Source organism: Falco biarmicus, chromosome 2, assembly GCF_023638135.1.
Source record: "Falco biarmicus isolate bFalBia1 chromosome 2, bFalBia1.pri, whole genome shotgun sequence".
NCBI classification, from domain to species: Eukaryota; Metazoa; Chordata; class Aves; order Falconiformes; family Falconidae; genus Falco; species Falco biarmicus.
Window position 1 is genome coordinate 108,660,329 of NC_079289.1, and position 21,917 is coordinate 108,682,245.

Below are 21,917 nucleotides of genomic sequence, written 5' to 3' on the forward strand. Positions count from 1 at the left end.
AGTGACAGGACAAGAGGAAACAGCCTGAAGTTGTGCCAAAGGAGTTTTAGATTGGATATTAGGAAGAACATCTTCTGAAAGGGTAGTCGAGCATTGGACCAGGCTGCCCAGGGAGGTGGTAGAATCACTATCCCTGGAATTTTTTAAGAATCATATAGATGTGGTGGACATGGTTTAGTGATGGACTTGGCAGTTAACCTGGGTTAAAGGTTGAACTTGATGATCTCAAAGGTCTTTTCCAGCCTAAACGATTCTATGATTTACTCATCTCTGCAATTTGTTAATAGCAATAATGAGGAGCATAAGAATTGTGAAAGTATTATTATTTTTTTCAGAAGAAGGGTCTTGCAAAATTTGGCTAGTGCTGTGATACCATTGAATTATTTTTGACAAGAGTTCAGTGGAGATTTGGGGTGCTGTGACTTTTCTTAGTGAAATTGCACTACATGGTAAAGGCTGTAATGGAAGAGTGGCACTGGAACTTTCTCCAGGGCAGCGAACGCAGCACAAATCTCTTCTACATACCTTACTTCTATAGGGTTTCCCCTCTGCCAGCACCTCTCTTCCTTATTCCAGGTTTGAGTGACAGGGTAAGGCTCTGTTGGAGAAGGTGGAGCAAAACTTTCAAGCTCTGCTGCTACCCTGCCCCAGGCAGTGGGAAGGCAACTGAATGTAAAGGAAATACATAAAGGCAGAAGAGCAGAGGGTTGACGTGGCTGCACAGAGAAGTACAGGGCAAGGCAGAAAGTTGATGTGGTAGAGGGCACAAAATTAGTACTGTAGTACCTTGGTAGTATCAATACCTAGTAGTCCTAATAGCTGAGAAGGCTTAATGATGGCATATTCATCATCAGTATTATAAAGGGAAAAATAGTATTCTGGTGGCCAGTTGAAAGAAGAAAGTGTTTGGGGTTGTATTACTTTCCAGTGATATAGAGATTAATTTCTTTACATAATCCTTAGTACTGAGGGAGAGGGGGGGCGGGGCGGGGAAGTGGAAAAAGTATAACCATGCTTTCCAAGGTATGCTGCACTCAGACTGAGCCCCTGGAGCACACTCCAGGATAATCCAGGGTTCCAGATTCAGAAATGCTGGACGTGTTCAACTCTCAGTAACCATGTAACCAGGGTTGTGATGCAGTGTTGGTAGTAATTTAGGGATACTGCAAATGTGTTAGTACATTTGCAGATAAAAGATGATGAACACTGAAAAGCAAAGTGAAGGAAAGAATGAATGTGTAGAGAAGAAAAAGGGTAACGGACCCTTATAATCAGTATAAATTATTTCCAAGACACTGGTGTTTTCAATGCACTTAGAGGCACATGTATGTCTGTGTTACGTTTGTATGTATATGCATGCAATCCATTGAAAATTTCTAAAGTGCAGTTCACATCTGAGATTTCCAAATTATAGTAAAGCTCATGAATGTTTTGGACACTTTGCATAGATAAAGTTGCCAGTTGTTATACTAGAAGTTTATGAAGAAAGGAATTTCACTTGTGTGTTTTTGTTTGTTTGGGGAGCGTTTGTAGATTTTTCTTCTGCTTCCATACTTGGGCTGTTTGTGGAAAAGGGATACAAAACTACAAAGAACTGTTAACCAATGGGTGGTAAAACAGTGTTTTTAGTGTTTTTGGATGTCCATCTATTGACTCTGGAAGATAAGAGTGGGAGAGCAGTAGCTATCAGTGGGATCCAAAAGCACATAAGGATCTAGCAGCAAATGTAAACAGAAAAACTATCGGAACAAGAAGATCATCATGCATGTCTCTGTTAGATATTTTCCTTTAAGCCTGCATGTGGTAGGAATTTGATAATACCTTAGAGGTGTGTATCTGTAGTCCAACTCAGGTTTTTAGCTTAGAAAATGTCTGATACTGTCTCTTGATACCTGACAAAATACCAGATGTGTGCAGGTTTTTGCATTTTCTTTCTTTTTTTTTTTTTTTAATTTTTGTGGCATTAAAAGAGTATTTTGTGTGAAGCCTGAAGTAAAAAAAAAAATCCTTTTTTAATCTTCTCCTTTTTCTTTAGGATCCCGTCTCCGCCAGGAGGACTTTCCACCACGGATTGTTGAGCATCCTTCAGATGTGATAGTCTCTAAAGGAGAGCCAACCACTCTGAACTGTAAAGCTGAAGGACGGCCAACTCCCACTATTGAGTGGTACAAGGATGGAGAGCGAGTGGAAACGGACAAGGATGATCCGCGTTCTCACCGCATGCTGCTGCCCAGCGGATCTTTATTTTTCTTACGTATTGTGCATGGACGCAGGAGTAAACCTGATGAAGGAAGTTATGTTTGCGTAGCAAGGAACTATCTTGGAGAAGCTGTGAGTCGCAATGCATCTCTGGAAGTGGCATGTGAGTAGTTTTGTATGATTAGCACTGTGTAAAACTTTGTAGTAGTTTCTGTGCTGTCATCCAGCACTTGCACACGCTTAGCAGTCTGGGAGATAACAAATGTAGGTAAGTATGGGGCTTTGTCATTAGCTATAGCTCGTATTCAAGGCATTTTTACATGCGTTTATACAGTAGCAGTGACCATACAGAATACATGATTTATACGGTAGCAAGGTTCTAGCCAGTGTATAATCATGATTGGCATAAACATGGACAAGGGCTAACCTTCCTCTGAAGAATAATCTGATTTTTAAATTATGACTAAAGTTGGTTCTCCTGAACTAATGTGGAAAATTACCCCTCATTTAATGTAACGCATACTGTCTGTTTCTCTCTATCTAGTCATCTGTTACCTCAACAGAAGCAGACAGCTTCTCGGTGACTCATGTTCCATAGTGCTGGAAACTTCAATATATGCTCCCTCTATCATAAGTTTGATGCAGGCCTCATTCATTATGTGAATGGCAAGTGAAATTGTTGGCCATTTCTCATATCATCCTGAGCAGTCTTATTCTTTATCGATTCTCTTTGTCTTAACAGAGCAGTCGTCATTGCTCTTTCAGAGACCACCTGGCATGCATGATCTGCTTCCAGTAGAGTAAGCAGAGACATTCATTATTCACATAGCAAACAAGCTCATCATACATAAAATACAATGCATTGCATATTACCTTTTGCTGTTTGGTTATATGGGTTGAACAAACACTAATCCTTTTATTCAGAATATCAGCCAAGGATAGCTGTGTGTCTTTACACACAGGTGCGCTCTAGCAGATTTATGAACAATCTCTCCTTGCTAGACTTCAATTTTTCCATCCCAGTGCTTCATCTGGTGGTAGTTGCACTAAAATGTGTTTGACTGAAGTAGAATTTTAGCACAAACTTGTATTGCTTAGTTGATAAAGAATGGATTTAAGTACACTTTAGAAGGTATGTTCGTTTGAAAGAGAGGGGAAAAGAGAGAAATTTTTGTTTCTGATGCAGTCTGCAGACTTCTGTAGCTAATGTAGGGTGATCTTGAGGCTCCAGCCTTTTCAGAAACTGCAGAAAATGCCATGTTTTAAATACGTAGGTGATGGTGTAAGCCAAGTAGCACAGGCTTGTTCACTACCTTTCACTTGTCATAACTAGATTCAGAACTGTTTTAAAAAAAAAAAAAAAAAAGAACAGTTTTGATACACACTTATCCCTGCCTTGAATGTTTATTTGCCAATAAAGGCATTGCAGAATGTTATTCAGTTTTGGTAGGTATTTAGGAATTAAGAAGACCATCAGTTTAAGGAAGGCTGAAATCTGGGTGAGTATGACTAGACAAATTTACTGGATTATTTCTGTATATGTGGTTTTAATACTGTCTGTTGAGAAATCCTAAAAGAGAGGCATAAACACTTTGAAGTCTTTATTTCAATCCTGTTGAGATTCAGACATCTGCTGTGGAAGTTCAGAAGAGTGTTCAAGTTATACCTTGAGTCATCAAATTAAAGTGACTGATTATTTTGAAGTTTAAAAGGGCTCTAGATTTTGTCGGTTTTCACTGATCTCTACTTCATTGACTGTTGAGAGACTCTTGCTACAGTATCCCCATCTCTGGAGTTACTGTTTTAACCACTGTAGCTGGTGGCAGGTCACGCATGAACCGTATGTGAGATAGTACAAGACTTTAAAAATAATAAACCTGCGTTTCATAGTCAGAGGTATTTTAGAGCATGATCATAGAATGCTAAATGGACATCTGAAACCGTAGCCATAGTTTTTGGAATAGCAACGTGCACCTGACACCAGATTATTTAACTGTTTTCATGGCTTTGAAATTTGACTGACTGAATTCCCCAGTTAAATGGTTTAGCAGCCTAAAGCAGGCACTCCTGTTCCACTTCAGCAGTGTGTTGTCTTTCTTTAAGCCATACCATGGCTGTGATTACAGGATGATCTTCATCAAAGAAAAAAAATGTATGTTGCTTGTTTATTTAATTTTGGAGATTCTACTGGGTTTATGTTTACTGGCTTTAAAAGCACATGGCAGTGCTTGGCATGTATCAAAAGGCATCCTTTGGAGGATGAGAGCAAAACTACCTGGTTTCCCTTGGCTTTGATACCCTTTAAAATAGGACTTTTGCTTCTAAATCAAGTTTTCAAGTGACTTTCAGAGAATTATTTAAAGACTTTTAACTGTTTTTCGAATGTCAGCATTTCTGGGCTGAAGGAGACTGGCAGGTCTGTAGCAGCCCACTTGCACACTGGGGAAATGAGTTGCTGCTGACAGGCTGTTGTCAGCACCACATCCTCATTCACCTGTTCTCAACTGCTGCTGAAAACGGTTGTTGCCTGATACTGCAGCCCTGTCCAGGGGCTACAAGGACCAGCTGCATGCCATCGCGTCTTACTTGTGCTCGCTGTAATGGTGTTGAAAACTGCTCTTTCCACACTAAACCAAGCTGTTTTCATCACCAGAAAGAGGACGGTTGTCCTTTGCTGACAACAGGGGTCTGGATTGTGATCTGACTGTAGGTGGCCTCAAATTGTGCCATTAGGCAGACTGCTGCTTTTTACAGGCTTAAAATGCTTGAGTCTGCTGTTTTAGTGGAAGAATCAGAAATTGTTTTGCTTTGCTTATTAAATTGTCAGTCACCAATAATATGTACTTGCAACTCTTGAATGATTTATGAAGAAATATTTATTAGTTTTATGTAGTTAAGAGTGTTCATGCTTATGCATTTGGATGATAAGCAGTGTTAATTGCGGTTCGTCCTCTTCCATTTCCTTTTTTTTTAATTTCCACTCCTCCATGGCACCTGCCACAAAAGCAGTGGGATTGAAAATCTTCTGATGTATCCACATTTATGTGTAAAAATAGAAGAAACACTCTTAAGTGAGATTCAGTTGGGGCATACAGTGACACAGAGCATAGTGTGGCCCATCTTGAATGCTATTGTTTTACCCCTTGGTTTTTTGGAGTGATTTTTTGCAAGTTGCTGAGGGCCCTAAGCTCTTTTTGATGGAGTAGCACTTGACACCTTTCCCAAACATGCTGAATTTAGGCGCCAGCCCATCCAAAGCATTTAAATACCCTTTTAAATCCATGCCTATTCAGACATGCATACAATCAAGGGCAGTTACTTCTGTGCTGATGTCTTCAGAAAAACTTCTCTGTGCCAGTGAAACTGCAAAGAACTGTGATATGGCAAGTTACTTTAAAAACATCATTAACATAAAGAATGAGCTTTTAGAAATTTTTTTTGCCTTTAATTTAGAAAATCTTTATTCCGTAAGACTTTTAGGAAGAAATAGGAGTTTGTATTTGAAGGCACAGTTTAGGATTGATATGACCTATTCTGTTCCATCCTTTTTTAATGCATTAATGCGTGGTGTGCTTTGTCTGGCTTATTTTTTCCAGCAAGAGTTTCCTCAGAAGGAAAAAACAATGGTAATTCTAGCAGCAAAAACATTCTTCCACTGCATATGTGGCAAATTCTGATGGAGTTTTTATACATTATAAGGTTAAATCATTACAAGCAAATGTTCTAGTCATAACACAACTACAAAGAATTGTATTCAAAAGAGTGAAATGTCTTTCTTTTGATCTTGTGCATTAGAATTCTTTTATTGAAACTGAACAAGGGTTGGCATTATTAGAAATATGTTGATGCTCAGGTTTTCTTCGGAGGATTTTAGAAAGGGAAGTAGGCTCAAAATAGTTTGGTCTTTCATGAAACTCCTTTCATATTTGAAAGCCAGAAGTTTTAGAATAAAACCACGGGTTTTTTTCACAACGTATGAAATGACACGATTGAACCTATGTGGCGGAGTTTTCCCTTGGGAATATCAGGAGACACATTTGCAGTAGCGACTGTAGCTCGGATTTCAGTGGCAAGCACTGGGGTGCCACATGTAAGCAAGAGAGAGAGCATGATGGTCCCTGCACGGACTCGGGCTGCCTCTGATCTAGCTGGAGTCAGCGGCAGCCCCTGGAGATAGCAGCTGTAGCCCCAGGTGTTAAATATGTGACAGCAGCTTGATCTATCGACCACTGTAAGAGGGGGCTTTGGCCTAAATGAAAATTCATGAAAAATTGATGAAGTCTCCAGATTATTTTTTTCCCTTTTCCTTTTCCAGTGCTGTGCCAGTGCAGCGAGGAGAGATTAAATGAGGTGTTGAATGCTTTAGTGGCAAGAAGATTGTGGTTCAAAGGTCAGAGGTCAAGGGAGGGGAAAAAAAGACCAATTTTCTACCTTACTTTCCTTTAAAAGAAAACCTGAGGCTTTTCAGATTAGCTGGCATTTGCTGCCATTTTAGTATAAGAATAAAGCAGAGGAATATTCACAAATAAGATTCTTTTCTGCATGGATTGGCAAAGGGTAGGAGTATGTGGGTTGGTGCTAATAGAAAACAGTGGAAGACTGAGTCATAATTCAATTGGAGAACCAAAAATAGATTGAATTTTGTAATGGCAGTATAAATTTGGGCTTCCATCTTTCTGAGTCTGTGCTTGAACTGAAGTCATTTGGAGAAAGAAGAGGTCTTGCATTATTTATATGTCACAGATTGCTTGAATAGCAGGCTTTGGAACACTCTCCAAACATAATGATTCTGTTTATGTTAGATCCAAAACTGAATTATGTTTTTATCTGTAACAAGAGAGGTTATAGTAGTACACAGAGTTTAATGTGAAGAGTCATAGGTGTATTCCAAAGCAAGCATAAGCCAGACTTTAAACATGAGAAACAGTAATTTGAGGAATAAAACGCGTATGTTTTAATATCCAGTGAATAAAGGCTGAGAGATATAAACTATATGCTATGCATTCATCTCTGTATCATAATACTAATGACTACTTGCTGGAGCATGTGCAAAAGGCTGCAATGTGTTCATAATACTGGAATTAACAATATCACTTGAGATATTTGGGGTTAAAGACCTCCTGTAAAATAGGATTAAAAAACCACAAAGTATGTGACTGTAAAATGGGTGGATGATTTTTTTCATCTAGTTTCAGTTCAACATATGACTTAAATATAAAAATTGTTATAAATTCTGTTTCTGGTAATTTGAAAGTCTGATTTGCTTTGGGGTTTCTTTCACATGTAGAGAGTACATCCTGTTCATTTACTTCCACCCCTCTCACCCTCATCCTTCTAAACAGAGTGTGAAAAGCTTCCTGTCTGAGCTGGCAGTCTTTTGCTTTCATCAAGACAGATGTAATTACTGTAGAAATTGAAATGCGGGAGACTGTAGTCATGTGGATGAGCCATATCAGGACATTTAAAAGCATCATACTTTTTCTTACTCTGTTTCTCTATGAAGAAATATAATGAACTGCAGCTATTATCACAACACACAATGAAAATAAAGTTCCCCTTGTAGAAGAAAATAAATAAAAATATATCTGATTATATAATTAAGGAAGAGGGAGATTTCCTAAGGTAAGGGCGAACGCTTCAAACTTTGTACTTCTGAAGCTTGCAATAAGCTATTTGTGTGGATTGGAATGAAGCCATTGGGAATACTATTGTTAAAAACAATTACCTAATATACCACGTTTCTGTATAGGACATAATTTAATTCTTACAGTCACTATTAGAAATTAGAGGTTAATAAATACCAATGAGTGAACCCGTATCAGATGAATCAAGACCTGACTGATGTCTCATTGCAAAATTTATTTTTGAGCCAAAAAAGTAGTTCTGATTATTTACTTTATTGGTTTAGCTTTTAGAGCTTTTAGCTGAGTATGTGTTTCTACTGCTTCTGGAATCACTTGGAATTTTGATATTTGAGAGGGTGTGATTTTTGTACCACTAGCCAGAATGAACTAGAATTTTTATGATTGAGATGCTCTTTATCAGGATAAACTAAACTGTATCTCCTGTCATTAATACATTTCTCACAAACTCTTTAAGACTGTGCTTCAGCATTGATGCCTTCAACATGGATAGAACCATTACTTCCCATCGTCACCCACTAGGATTTAGACAGGTGACTGCATTATCACATCTTCATTTCAATCCTTTGATCTCCACCTGGACATGCATATTTAAACATTCAGTTCAAGGCTAAAAATGCTAATGACTCCTCACATTTAAGAACTATCATACTGAGGGTAGATCCAAAGGTATTTTACATGATTTCAGTCATAATATCAAGCTGTACAGTTCCTGTAGGTTTCTCCAGACCTTGTTCTTACTCGATTTTCTTTTTCTCACTCTTTTTCATACTGTGGTAATCTTACAAGATTTCTTTTGTTTGGTTTTTGGTTTGGTAGGTGTTCACAGCGCCTCTAAACCTCTCTAAAGAGAGATAGGCAGGTTTGCACAAAACAAGCAGACTTGGGTGCCAGAAGAGCATTGGTTGTGAGCGCTTAAGCTCAGCTGGTTATGTATGCTGAGAAGGGTACACCAGCCCAGCGAAAATTTTCCTTAACAGCTGAAAGTTGGTTCTCTATGTGAATTAATGTGAATTAATTCCTTCAGAACAAGTGAGTATGTCTTTGCAATGTGCTGCATTGCAGTCTAGGATCATCAGTGTTCTGGTAGGAGAAATAGTTTCTCACATCCAGAAATGGTTTGAGAAGCTTTTTGTAGGATCTCTGATTTATTCCCTGAATTCTTCCTGCTTCTTTACCCACCTAAAAAAGAAGTTTTATTATTACATTTTTAGAAGCTATTTGCAGTGTGCTCGATCTGATTCTGCTTCTAAAAAATACTTGCATGTTTTCTCATTTGATTTTTATCAGCTTCCTTTTTTCCCCTTGCCTTTGATTTTTATTTTATATTTTTAAATTAAATCCTGCTGTTTATGTATCTTTGAATGCTTGACCTGATAAAATGTTGACAGCTAAGGAACTACTGATGACTTCACAGGAACCTTGAAAGAGATCAGCTATCAGCTGATCTGTTAGCGTGTGCATCATCGTGTACCAATTTTTTTATTTTTTTTTTTCTTCTGGTTGAAATTTCTCTGATTTTTAGTCCTTCTGGGAAATGAAGGAGAACAAGATAACACTACATTTTTACAACTCTGTTCCCTTTGCTCAGGAGCCTATAAGCATTATTTGAATGTTAATTGAAATATTAGCTATTGTTGGCATAAGTTTCAGACATGTACTATTCAGTGATGTCAGGCTTAAAAAAAAATGTGCTCATTTGAAGTGGTACTTCAGACCATTCTTTGCAAATGTTGCATGATCTCAATTCTAATGAAGTTCATTACTGTGGTAATTAACAGTAATTATTGGGGTGATTGGTGGGTGCTTTATATATACAAACAGACAAAATCATAATAAAAACCCTATAGACATACATATATGTGTGTAAGAACCTTATCCTTCTTTTTTGGTGGGTTTTGTTGGGGTTTTTTGTGTGTTTTGTTTTTTTTTTTAAATTCATTGTCCTTGTTCAGAGAGGTTATTCCCCCTGTTCCTGTTTTTAGAGGACTAAAATTTAATCATGGCTTTGGTGGTACTTTCATTTCAGTGCTCCCACTGTTGTTAGATTTTGAGTAAGTTTCTCCTATTTGGAAATTATGTAGGAAATTAAGTGGTGGTATGGTTCCACTCCTCTTGAATGAATTTTTTCAAGTGGCAATGATGTGAATGTATATTGATACTTTGGAAATTATTATGTTAGAAGAGGGAGGCATACACAGTCACTTTTTGCTGTCTTGTAGAACTCTCTGCCACTGTACAAAGGGGATATAGAGATGTAGAGAACTGGGAGCCCTGGCTCACAGAGTCCCCTGCATTCTGCACAGCTATATTTTGTCATTCTGTTCAGAAACACTTCAAACTGCGCTTTCAAAAGCAGTTTGATTGCTTTCCCCTTCATGCCTGAGCTCACTCCACTCCCTATTTCTGTTGAAAGCCTGTCTTGGAACTTAGGTCTTCGAATGGTAAGAAAAATAGTTCTGATGTTTCCAATGAAAACATAAACATGCTTTATTTATGATTGTTCTTGTGATCTGATTTTCCTTTAGTTCAGTTGTGTGTTTTTTTTTTTTCTTTTGTATTTATGTACCACAGTGGTATCACTCCTCCTTTCTGCTGTTGCTAAATTAAACAAGAAAAGCTCGTGTTGTCTTGGAAAATATTTGCTTGATCCTAGTAGTCATTCTTCACCTGTTCTAGTCATGGGTGGGTAGATTGCGTGTAGTATTTCAAGAGTTGCATGCTGTGCGTGATGAACTAATGTTAATAACCACCTTCACTGTTCTCTTATCTATCAGTCCTTTGATCTGTTTCGCTGTTTTTTAAGCATTTGGTAGCTCAGTCATTCTATAGTTATCAGATACAGATCTTTCTCTTCCTCTCTAATTCGTAACAGACAAGCTTCTACTTTACAGTAAAGTTCCCTGTGATCAGTTTGTAAACATATGACCTTGCACTTTCTGTTATTCCACTTCATCTAGTATCACCTACACTATTTTTCAATGTCATCCAGTTCTTCCTGTTTAATGTGATCCTCCTGTTGGGCCCTGCTGGGCTTGTTGCCTAATCTGGTATACAGAAGTAGAAGGTGGCCTTGGCTTTCAAAATTGGCAGTTTCTTAATCCACCTGCATCTTGCTGGAGGACTTTGCTTCTACTAATTGGACTTCAGCCTGCCTCTTGCCCACCCCTTATGCAATATCATTTGAGGAAATGAATGGGACAGAAACAGGTTTCTGTCAGCCTATGAGCAGCATACCAGCCCAGCAAGGCTGAGCCTTGTGAAGGTTGCTTGTGGGAAGGAAACAGTTTCACTGGCTCTCACTCTGCTTGGGTTACAATCTAAACCCACCGACCCCTACAAGGGAATCTGAGGAAAAATATCCCCTATTTAGGCAGTTAAGATCAGCAGCAATCTTGCAGAAAAATTTACATTGGCTAATCCTTTGAATTATTTTTTAGATCATAATGTATGCTAAAAGTTCCCCATCTGCTGTGTATGGGCACACACTCTAGTATAATTTAGGAGAACGTAGGTGTGGAAAAACAACAAAAGAATTCATTGCAACTCTCTGACTTCAACCTTTTAAATTAATTATTCAGTGCTATATGTACTGCACTTGGTGACTGACAGTATTGTAAACTCCTAAACCTTGCAGACAATAGCATGATCACTTTGTATATTAGCAGACAGATATTAAATGGAACATTAGGTGTGGTTAGAATGTAAGAATTCCTATGTTTTGTCCAGAAGAGCACTTTTGAGTTTATATAAACTTTTGAGATAGTTTATATAAAATTTCTTAGTTTTTATTTTATAAGGAAGAAAGAAATTGATGATGACGAAAGAAATTACTGTCCTGAAGAGAAATTCTTCATAGGTTTTACATGCACATATAGCCCTTGGAATATGCAGATTATCAGCTGTTAGTATGAGGAGACATTTTTGTTGGAATATGGTTACACAGTGATTTTGAGTGAAACACTTTTATTATTTCTTGGGTTTGAAAGCTGGGACTGTGACCTCAGTTTCCAGGATAACTTTCCTTTTTTACGTGGGAGGTAGTGGCATAACGCCCTGCTAGGTTACACCAGTCGGTTCGTCAGGCACAGCGGTCTGTCTTGGCTAGTGAGAGAGACAGACAATGTTTAGGAGAACACGTCAGCTTGAACACTTTAAGTGGCTCATTTTCCTCATGGATTCTGGGGAAGTACAATTGTTTTCCTTGGTTAGAATCTGAAAAAGGCACAGGCAGTGGAAAGCCCGTAGTATTTGAAAGTTTCTGGTATGGGTGAAACACTGTCACCTTAGTCACCGAGGTATTTCTTATCTTTTGTACGGACAATCTTGCAGTAAAGATGTGTACATAAGAGGAGTTTTCTTTCTTTCTCTGCACCTTGCTTTTTTCTTGATGTATAATGGTTTTAAATTGATAACAAAGCCCGTATGAGAGCACGGTTTGGGTAAAAATTAGAAGCTACTGATGCAAACTGGAAGGTTAAATGAACTTTTCTAGAAAAGCATCTTCATTACTAAAGAGGAAATGGCAATAAAATTTAACTTTTTTTTTTAATGAATTCGATTTTGTGTTCCATCTATGTTGTTTCTAACTCTAACTCTAACTCTAACTGTCTTCTCATTTTTATGCATTTCTTTTATATTTCAAGTTTAGGACCTGCAAGTAGAAATCCTGTCTTCCTCAAGCAGTCTAATTCATGGGTTGATTAAATTATGTTCGCTCTTTGGATTGTTGAAGGGGAGATAAGTAGCCTGCAGTTTGGACATTCATCTGGGAAACACGATTTAAGCCATTCTAAGTGCTAAAGACACATATGTTGGAGCCCCTGTTCATTTAATTAGCATATATACAATTCTTATTGTACTGTAGAAGCAATTAAATTACCTGACGCAACCCTGTAAAGTCCACTCTTGGATATCATGGCTAAAAGTCAGCGGTGGCAATAGTGTACATCAGTCATGTTTTCTGTAGATTCAGAGCCATCTGTTCAAAGTCATGTGTCATGTTGATTGCAGAACCAAGAGCAGAAGCCAAAGATTTTGATTGGTAGTATATCTTAAGAATATGAAGGCTATTCTTTATTTTGTTTGCCTCTCTGTGCCTACTATAGAAACCAGGTGACTTTCTTCATGCTTTTGTTCAGATTACGTTCCCATTTGAGCAACATCTGATTCTGAAAGTATTAGTTCCTGTAAATTTGGGACTTAATAGATCTTATATGCATTATGTAAACCTTGATTCTATCTGTCTATTGAAAGATGTGGAAACACCCCAAGTCCTGGCAGCACTTAATATAAAGAAACTTTTCAGAAGGTGGGCCATAAGGAGAGAAATTGCAGAAATTAAAACAAAAAGCTTTCCTTTGTCTCTAAGAAATTGATATTTTGAAAAAAAAAAAAAACAACCCAAACAAAAAACCAAAAAACAAAACCAAAACCAAACAAAAACCCCAAAGAAAATTGACCAAACAAAAGAAACCCAAACCACCACCACCACCCCCAACCCCACCTCCCCCTAGCAAAAAGCAAACCCCCCAAAAAAGCAGAAGGTGGTGGTACAATTTGATTTGCAAATTGTTTAGAATTGCTTCTTTCCCTACCAGTGTCGATAGTCTAAACAGTATTTCCGCTGAAATCTATGATTTTAAATTTGTTGTGAAATTGGAAATGGGGAGTTTGGGACAGAGCCCAGGATTTTTTAAATCTGGATTTTCTTATCAAATAACTTGGTCAGATTGTAAGGACTTGTTTTCATTTACTAGAATAAAAAGCTTGTCTTTTACTATTCTTTATGTAATTTGCTTGCTAATTTTGTCATTCATCAAAATATTTTGACTGGTTATCATAAATACACTGTGCATGTGTGCAGATCTAGATTTATATGTCACTTTTCTCATTATACACCTGCACACTGAACAAATGAGAACTTGTTTTCTGTTGTACCAAGCCCCTCTCACAGTTGTTTTATTCCAGTGCTACAGATGTGCTTAAAGATAGTTTAACAATGCTAATTTTCAGCTCTCTTGGAAATAATTTAACTTTTGCAGAATGGTTTATTATGAGGAATGGATGTAAAATGTAGAAGTTAAAAGCTATGAGAAAGGAACCATATTGTATCAGCATGTCATCAAGGTTCCTATCAGTGACATGCAGAACTGGTGAACAAACAGGATACAGTGTGCAATGTATCAATAAATATGAACTCTTAAATTATAATGAAATATTGGCAATATTCTTTAGGAACTGTACAGATACAGCTATTTAACTACCATATAATTTTATATATATTATCTATGTGTTTGTGTGAAATACATATATATGGTAAATACTTATCTTTTAAGAAGTAGGCTCTATCATTGATGCATATTAAAATTCGTAAGTAATGGATAGTGTAGGAGTTTGTTGCTGTCTGTGCTTCAAAGAAACTTCTTTGTTAGGCGCATAGTGTGCACAATACAGCTGTGGTAGGAAACGTGTGTATTTCCGTCCACTCTCACTGTATAATAGAGCCAGTCTATGACATTGTGTACTTTTTGCTCCCTTTCCATTAGTCCAATACATATTCAAATTGTTACAGAAGAAATAATTTTTTTCTGACTTTTAGTGGTCCTCTCTTTAGCCTCTGTGCTTCAGCCATGATGCCAATCAGATATTTGTAAAGAAACCCCTTTCCCCCCCCCCTCCTAATTAGACTGAAAACAACCCTAGGAACTCAAGGGGCAGTGTACATAAGGATCTGTTCTTGTTTCCATATGTAGCGTCAGCTGCTGGGAATATGTGTACACTTGTGCCAGCCGTTTTTCCTTTGCCTATCTCAAACTCATCAGTTGAGGTGACCTCTGAAGTGCCTGCTACAGTGAGTGATGGAGTTATTGAGATCCAGTGACACCATGACCCTGACCCCCTCGTGGCCTTGGTTGCACTCATCCATCTTCCTAGCCCCACAGGCTGTGATGTGCTGTGTGGAGACAGGATTAAACAAGTGTGAATAAAGAAGTTCAAAGCTTTCTGTCATGGCTGCCAACACAGAACATCAGGAAAATGAGACATTAATAACCCAGTGCTGGGGAGGCATGTTGTTTTGCCATAGGAACACCTGGGGAAAGTACCACTTTCTATGTCATCAGCTTTTTACATGCCAGGAAAAGTTTGAGTTCTGTGAAGGGTGCAAGATTTGGCCTGCCATTCTTCTTAGTCATGAATCTGGCAGCAGTCAGACCAGAGCTAGAACGTATCATTGAGAAAGTGCTGAAAAACCTGCTATAAACGCAGCAACCTTTGCTTGTCTCGTGTTATTTGGGCTATGTTTCATCAGAAGTGATTGGAGGAGGGGGTTTTTGTGGTTTTAACCTAATCTGTTTACAAGGAAAAACAGTCTGAGCTGTATTACCAAAATTATTCTCTTAAAGAAAATCTTACAAGAGGAGTTTTGTACTTTGTCATAAACTCTTTTTGCTGTATAATATGGTTTCAGGTTGAATCTGTCTCTGTGGGTGAGATGCTGAGATAAGATACACTTTTCTGTTTGTGACAGTGGTTTAGGTAGTGGCTGTCTCCTCTTTGTCAAGACACACTCTTTACCCTGTGGCATTTTCTGATCTGTTGACTAGTCGGTGATTAAATACATTCATTTAGTTCAATGGGTCAGAGCTGTTATGGTAGGTAGAAAATTACTGATGGATTATCAGTTTCATCACCTCTGACACCTGGCTTTAGCATAGTTCATCATCTGAGCATTCATAACGCATTTGCCTGAGCAATAACACGCACAGCTACCTGTGTGATTGTGGATCTAGGTACTGGGAATGTTGGTTTCAGAATTGATAGGACAGATGCCACAGGAATTGGAAGGGCATAGTCTTTTCTGGTGATAAAACCGCTCATTAGTACCAACTGCTTAAGTGTGTGCTAGGGTCAGTAGCAAGCTTAGTAAGTTACAAAGCTGTAATTCACCAGTATTTGTCTTTTCCTGGAGTGTTTCAGGAAATAAAGCTACTTTAAATAATTGAAGGGGCTTTGGCTTTGAGTAACTGGATGCTTATGTAATGTTTTTTGAAGTCTAAAACTAGTAAATTCACACTGAAACAAGTATCTTTTTAGAGACTTCTTCATTTTGTTCCTGTTACACAGTGAATCTTATTATTGCTGACTGGCAGCCTATCTAAGGTTAGGATTTTTTTCTAGAGTCCAATCATGAAATTATAGTCAGTAAGCCCAGTTGGAGATGGCACAGTACTGTACTTCTAGGTTATAAAAATCAGAGACGACTTACATTTAAACTTGTGACAAAACAGAAGGATGCTCAAGAGATCTAGTGAATGATGAGGAAGGACCAGTTTAGACACCTGAGCATTGTCAAAGTTACCAAAGGAACAGTGGCTGTCATGGTGGGGAAGTTATTCCTCAAGAAATTCCTCTAATATTAGAGATCATCTCCTCAGTTGTTTCTGTTGTTGTTCTTGTAATTTTTATTTATCACTAAAATATAGAGATTTCCACTCCTCCTTTTATGGGACTATTACTCTGCTGGTTTGTCTACTGGATCACTGAGCAGAAGATTGCTCAAACACCATTGTCTTCAAAGAGGTTCAGGGAGCACTCATTCCTTCTGCATTCTGATCTTCAGAATATGAATTGCTATTTCTTCTACTTACTTAGCCACGCTTTCTTGTAGCATTGTCTATCCCCACAGCATCTTCCCACCATATTTCTACAAATCCTTTTCAAGCGTGGAGCATAGGGTGTTAAACATAAACATAGTTTGAGATTGCATGTATATTCAATTACCAGATAGCCAACAGTTCTTTTATCTGTTAATTCTTCCACAGCAAAATTTTGCTACAATGTGGGAATGGATAGTAAAACAGCTCCCTGCACTTCAGCCTGTGATGTTACTGAGTAATTCTTGTGTTTCTCATTTGAGTTACACACCTCACAAAGGGAGTGATTTTTCTACTAGATGTGCAAATGTTGTATAAAAGTAATAAGCGAGGAGGAAGATGAGGGGAGAGAGAATGGTAAATGACTGGAATGAAAAAGAAAGGGAAAAGATTTTTCAAGAAAAATGTTTTGTCCTTCAGCAGTCAAGGCCCTATGGTAAGATTCTTCTTTTTCTAGCTTTATTGGAACATCTTATGATTGGTTGGGGTTTTTTTTTTTATATACTTTTAGAGATAAACACAACTTTAGTTATTTTCTCCTGATGGCATATCCTTGTTTTCAGTAAACACTGAAGATACAGAACAAGCTTAGAGGCCCTGCATGAAGGGGAGATACCCTCCCATTATTTTAATAGCTTAATGTGTGGAGCTATATTGGAAGATAGCATTTATAGAACATATGCTATGTTCTTCTTATTTGTTATGTATCATAGTTCACTGGAGAGGCACTTGCAATGTAGTTGCGTTTATTTACCTTAATTTAAGAATGCTGCTATCCTTTAACTCCGAGTTTACTAGCTTACCCTGATACTATATACTTCATGAACATTAAGAGATGCTTAAATGTCACTTACAGGGTTTGAATAGTTATCCCTTCCTTAAGGCACATTTTGTAATCTTGATAATGAAAGGATAAGAAATACAGCTTTTCAGAATATGTTGAGATGTGCAGTGATCTCCGCGGTGGAACTGGACATAAGCTTGGGCTAAAGTTACTGCTCCTGAAGTGGAAAACAGTGACACAGCAGGTATCTAACAGCTGAACAAAGGGGTGTAATATGAGTGTGCTATCCTACTGTTGCAATCTCAAATACAGCATTTGGGGGAGATATACTTCCAAATGGCATATTTGACATGCCATAGGTGACTTGCAGAGAAACATCATTAAAACATCTGAAAAGTTCGTATTGCACCTTAAGTCCACTTATTTATAGGTTGATGAGTTGTTGGTGCTCCTAAGGCTTTTATTTTCATAAAGCTGTGTGTACCTACGAAGAATAATCTTGGTGTCAGAAAGTGACAGACAAAGCCCACTCCATCAGGCAGATGTAAAGCAGGTGAAAATGTGCAAGTGACTTCAGTCTAATTTCAGTAAAAACTTTATTAAAGGAAATAAAATAATATTTATAAATAATAGAAATAACACCTGCTTCTTAGCTCAAATATCACATACACATCATGTACTCTAAACAAGTATAAAGGGAATAATGGACATAATTGCTTCAGAAAAAAGTCAGACAAATGTTAGTTCTAGATGGCTGGATCTTCAGGAAAACTGTGAAAATTAACAGGGGAAAAAAATAAATGACCAAAGAACAAGTGTCAAATAGTGGGGGCTTTCAGTGTGTTTGGGTTTTTTTAGGGTGTTTTCCCCCATGGCACTCCTGTTTCCTGTGTTGTAAGTAACTTCTGAAGCAAATAAACTTATCTAATACTTTTTTGACGTATTGACCTCAAAGATGGAATTGAGTGTAATGATGTGTGTAGCAGTGAAGTGAAATCTAGCATTGGTGGAGAAATTTCAAGTTTGTTTCTTGTCATTATTCTTCATCTTGCAAAGGGCTCCAGACAACACAAGCAGAATGGGGTTTCATCGTATGTGCCTTTGAGTAAATATGAGTTTTAATCTGTAACCCACTGGACTTCATAAAAGACAAGGAGGGAGTTTTTAGAGAACGATTACTTGCATCATTTAAAGTGCAATAAAGCTTCTATGTGGGCATTATACCAGCTGGTAACAAATATCTTTATAGAAGCAAAATTGTTTTACTTACTGTAGTGGGCTAATAGTCATGTTTAATGTTAGAGTTGTAATGCTTAGTTCTTCGAGCCCTTAATCTAGAGGGGTTTATTTCTGGGAGGCTTAAGAGCCTATTTATTTTCCACTTTTTCAGGTCTTTCAAGTACCTAATTCATATCTTTCTTTTAAATCAGGAGCAACTTTAGTATCCATTTAATATAGCAGTTCCACAGAGACATCTTTTAATTCCGGTTAGTTTACAAGTACGACATTTGAAACCTTTATTGTCATGTGCAGCCAAAGGGGAAAAATGCTTTGAGAGGAGGTAAAATGATTGAGTTTTCTTCTTTTCTTCACCCCCCCACTCCCACCCCCCAGAAGATTAAAGTACAGTTTTTATTACTAGTACTAAAATAAGTCGGAAGCAAACCTTACAGTCAGTGCTTGCATCAGTTAGCGAATGAATGGATCTTGTTCAAGCTCTTAAGTTCTTTCATGGGTTCAAAACGATTTTCACGGGTTCACTATGAAAGTAATGGTGGGTTAAATTTTTGTAGAAACAGATTGAAGAAAGAAAATGTCTTCCTTTTTATTCAGTTTATAATGTCCATTGTATACAGTGTTTGCTAGTATAGATTTTGATTTCCTCCTTTTAGCTAATATTCCCTATTCCTTCTAGATTTTGATTAGAACGGATAAGAAAGCACTACGGTTTCACTTTCTTCTGCTACAGACTTTTAGGTATTACCACCCCTATTTTAAAAAATATTAATCAATACTACTTTATCTCAAGAGTGTTTGAGGCTAAGTATATTGCTGATGTGAAATGCTAAAATAATGCTTGTATGGCAGGTAGCTGTGAGACATTCTGTTCCTGTTGATACAAGAGCACTGTTTACTCAGTGGATATGATCAGGGTTTAACCACATGGGCAGCTTTGTACACAAGTTGTTCTTTTAGCCCAGAGAGACTTCACATGCATATAGGTGTTTATTATGTGTCTGCAAAGGTGCCTTTTCAGCTGCCTACTTGATTTTTCTTTTGATAAGTGTTTTGAATATATCGAGATGGGAAAAATTATAAGAAGGCATGAATCTGGAGGGGCTTGTCCCAAAGTGTGGAAGAATAATGCAGTACTTGAAGTGACTTTTAACCTAAGTTTGACATTTGACTTGCTTTAGAGTTGATAATATCCTTTTGAGGTCTCTGACTTATAATCAACCTCATTAATTCTTGCGACTTCTCTTGTTTCTTTTTATTGACACATAAGATGTATTATTTTAGAAAATGAATTCCGGTTCTTTGTCACAATTCCCTGTTACAAAAATGAAGTAAGGTTAAACTGCATATATGCTTATAATATGACAATAGTTTGCTCTTTCACTGGGGGAAGCATGCAGGAATTATCAGGTTAGACCCTAGAATTTGCATCAATTGTTGTAATGTCAAAGCTGCCATATTAATATTCTTAGTTTTCCATTTCAGTGGTTAAGTATAATACAGATCAATCTAATGAGGTTTTAAGTACACTAAGTACTTCTTGCTTTTACAGCTGTATGGTCTTGAGTTAAAAATAAGCTTCTTAAAACATATAGTCATAACTGATAAAAACTTGTAGTTTTAAATTAAAGGGGAATTTAATCAGGAAGGAAATTAAGTACAGAAGTTTTGTCTGATTTTGTTAAAACTGAACATGCTATCTTTGTATTGAGAAATAGTGTTTACATCTTTATAAATTTATAGAGTTTGTTATGACCAAGTTTTTAGGTGGCCTTAGATAGGCTTAAGAATGAAAACTGTTGTTACAAAAGAGAACCATTTTTAGCAGATGTTGGGGTAGATGATGCTTTTTGCTCTAATATCTAGATATATTAATGTATTTTGTCACCTAAATGCTGAGAGAAAAAATAAGAAAGCTTCCTAAAAATGAGTGCAGTGCTTAGATTATTAGATTCAGAGCTGCAAAAACAAAGCCTTCTCAAATTTATGCCAGGACTGTGAATTTTTTTTATATTATAGTCTAACACAAGGCTTTTTTCAGTATAGTGTGTTTTACTAATATTACAAGCATTAATGTGTGTATATATATATATATATATATAATCTTGTGATCTCTCATCCTGACAGCACAACAATCTGGTGAATAATGTGACCAACATGTCTGATGGATTTAAAGTTTGATATGGATGGCTTGTATTTCCTTTTTTGTATTTCTTCACCATCTTACTGGTCCTCAGGCTGGTATAAGCTTGCATTGCTTGTGTTCTGTATGAGCACCACAGACAAATGTGGACCTTGTGGTCGTTGCCAGTCAGGAGCCACAGGAAACTGTACTCAAAAATGGTGTGATTTTTGTAATATAATTAAATTTGAAGGGGAATCAGCAACAGAGATTCAAACCCTGTCTCCTAAACATAAACTATGAACAGTGAATAAACTGGCCTATCTTTGCAACGTAACCGTTCTACTTCCTTATGAGTCTCTGTGAAGATGCTTTTGCACAGAAGAAATTGTAGGTTTTAGACAATACATGAGTATTAATTATATTTTCCTAATATTTCTTTCCTGTTTTCTTTAGAGCTTTAATAGGGTTCTAGTATAGAAGATAATCATATTGCTGCTTAAATTATTGCATTTTTATTTATTATGGAATAATACACTGTTGGTTTATTGTAAGCTATTTAACATTTTTAAGGACTCTTTCCTAAAACTTCATTACAGTAAGAGGCAGGTGTGTAAAGATAAACCAGAAGTTATTTTGCCTCATTTGGGGAATGTATGTTTAAAAACTAATACAGTGTGATTTCTAACAGCTGACGCTTCTTCCCATAGCATCTTCGAAATGAACTAGCCTAGGAATCTTGGACTATCTAACAAATTTACTTTCAAGTAAAAGTTCAGTTAAAGAAAACTTTAGAAGTGCATGAAAGCAGGAAGGAGGGTGATTTGTGCTTCTGATTTTCTGTTTCTGGGTGTTTCTGACTCTTAGTTAGCATGTGTGCTTGAGAGGCACTCATGGTTCCTGTCGTGCCAGACCTAGGCTGTGCATAGAAATATCAAGTCCTGACTTGTTTGCTGGGGTGCTTAAGTATGCTTGGGTGCCGAATATTAGGTTGCAAGCCACTATTCAAATGGCCTAGGTTAGCACAATTAGAAGCAGGGCAGATTTGTTATGTAACAACGTAGACCTGTTCTTTTCTGAATTCAGGTATGGCAGCGGCACGTTTGCCTGTGTAATGCATTTATTTTGGACAATACAAAGTAAAGCACAGTTATGTCGGGGTGGTGGCATGTGTTTTATATTTAACTTTACATATAAAATGAGAATTATATGTAGATAAAAGGTGTCCTGTCAAACATTAATTCTGCTTTATTGGAGTGGTGTGTAATTACCTGACC

The 21,917-nt window shown here is 37.3% G+C and overlaps 1 protein-coding gene across 11 annotated transcripts in view; it reads left to right on the forward strand.

The window, feature by feature from the left end:
• Positions 1-21,917, forward strand: part of ROBO2 (roundabout guidance receptor 2) — a 482,707-nt gene that overhangs the window by 56,055 nt on the left and 404,735 nt on the right. For all 11 annotated transcript variants that reach the window (XM_056328409.1, XM_056328413.1, XM_056328411.1 and 8 more), the window contains exon 2: positions 2,036-2,362. In XM_056328409.1, coding sequence (XP_056184384.1) covers positions 2,036-2,362 — 327 coding nt within the window. The remainder of the gene's footprint in view (positions 1-2,035; positions 2,363-21,917) is intronic.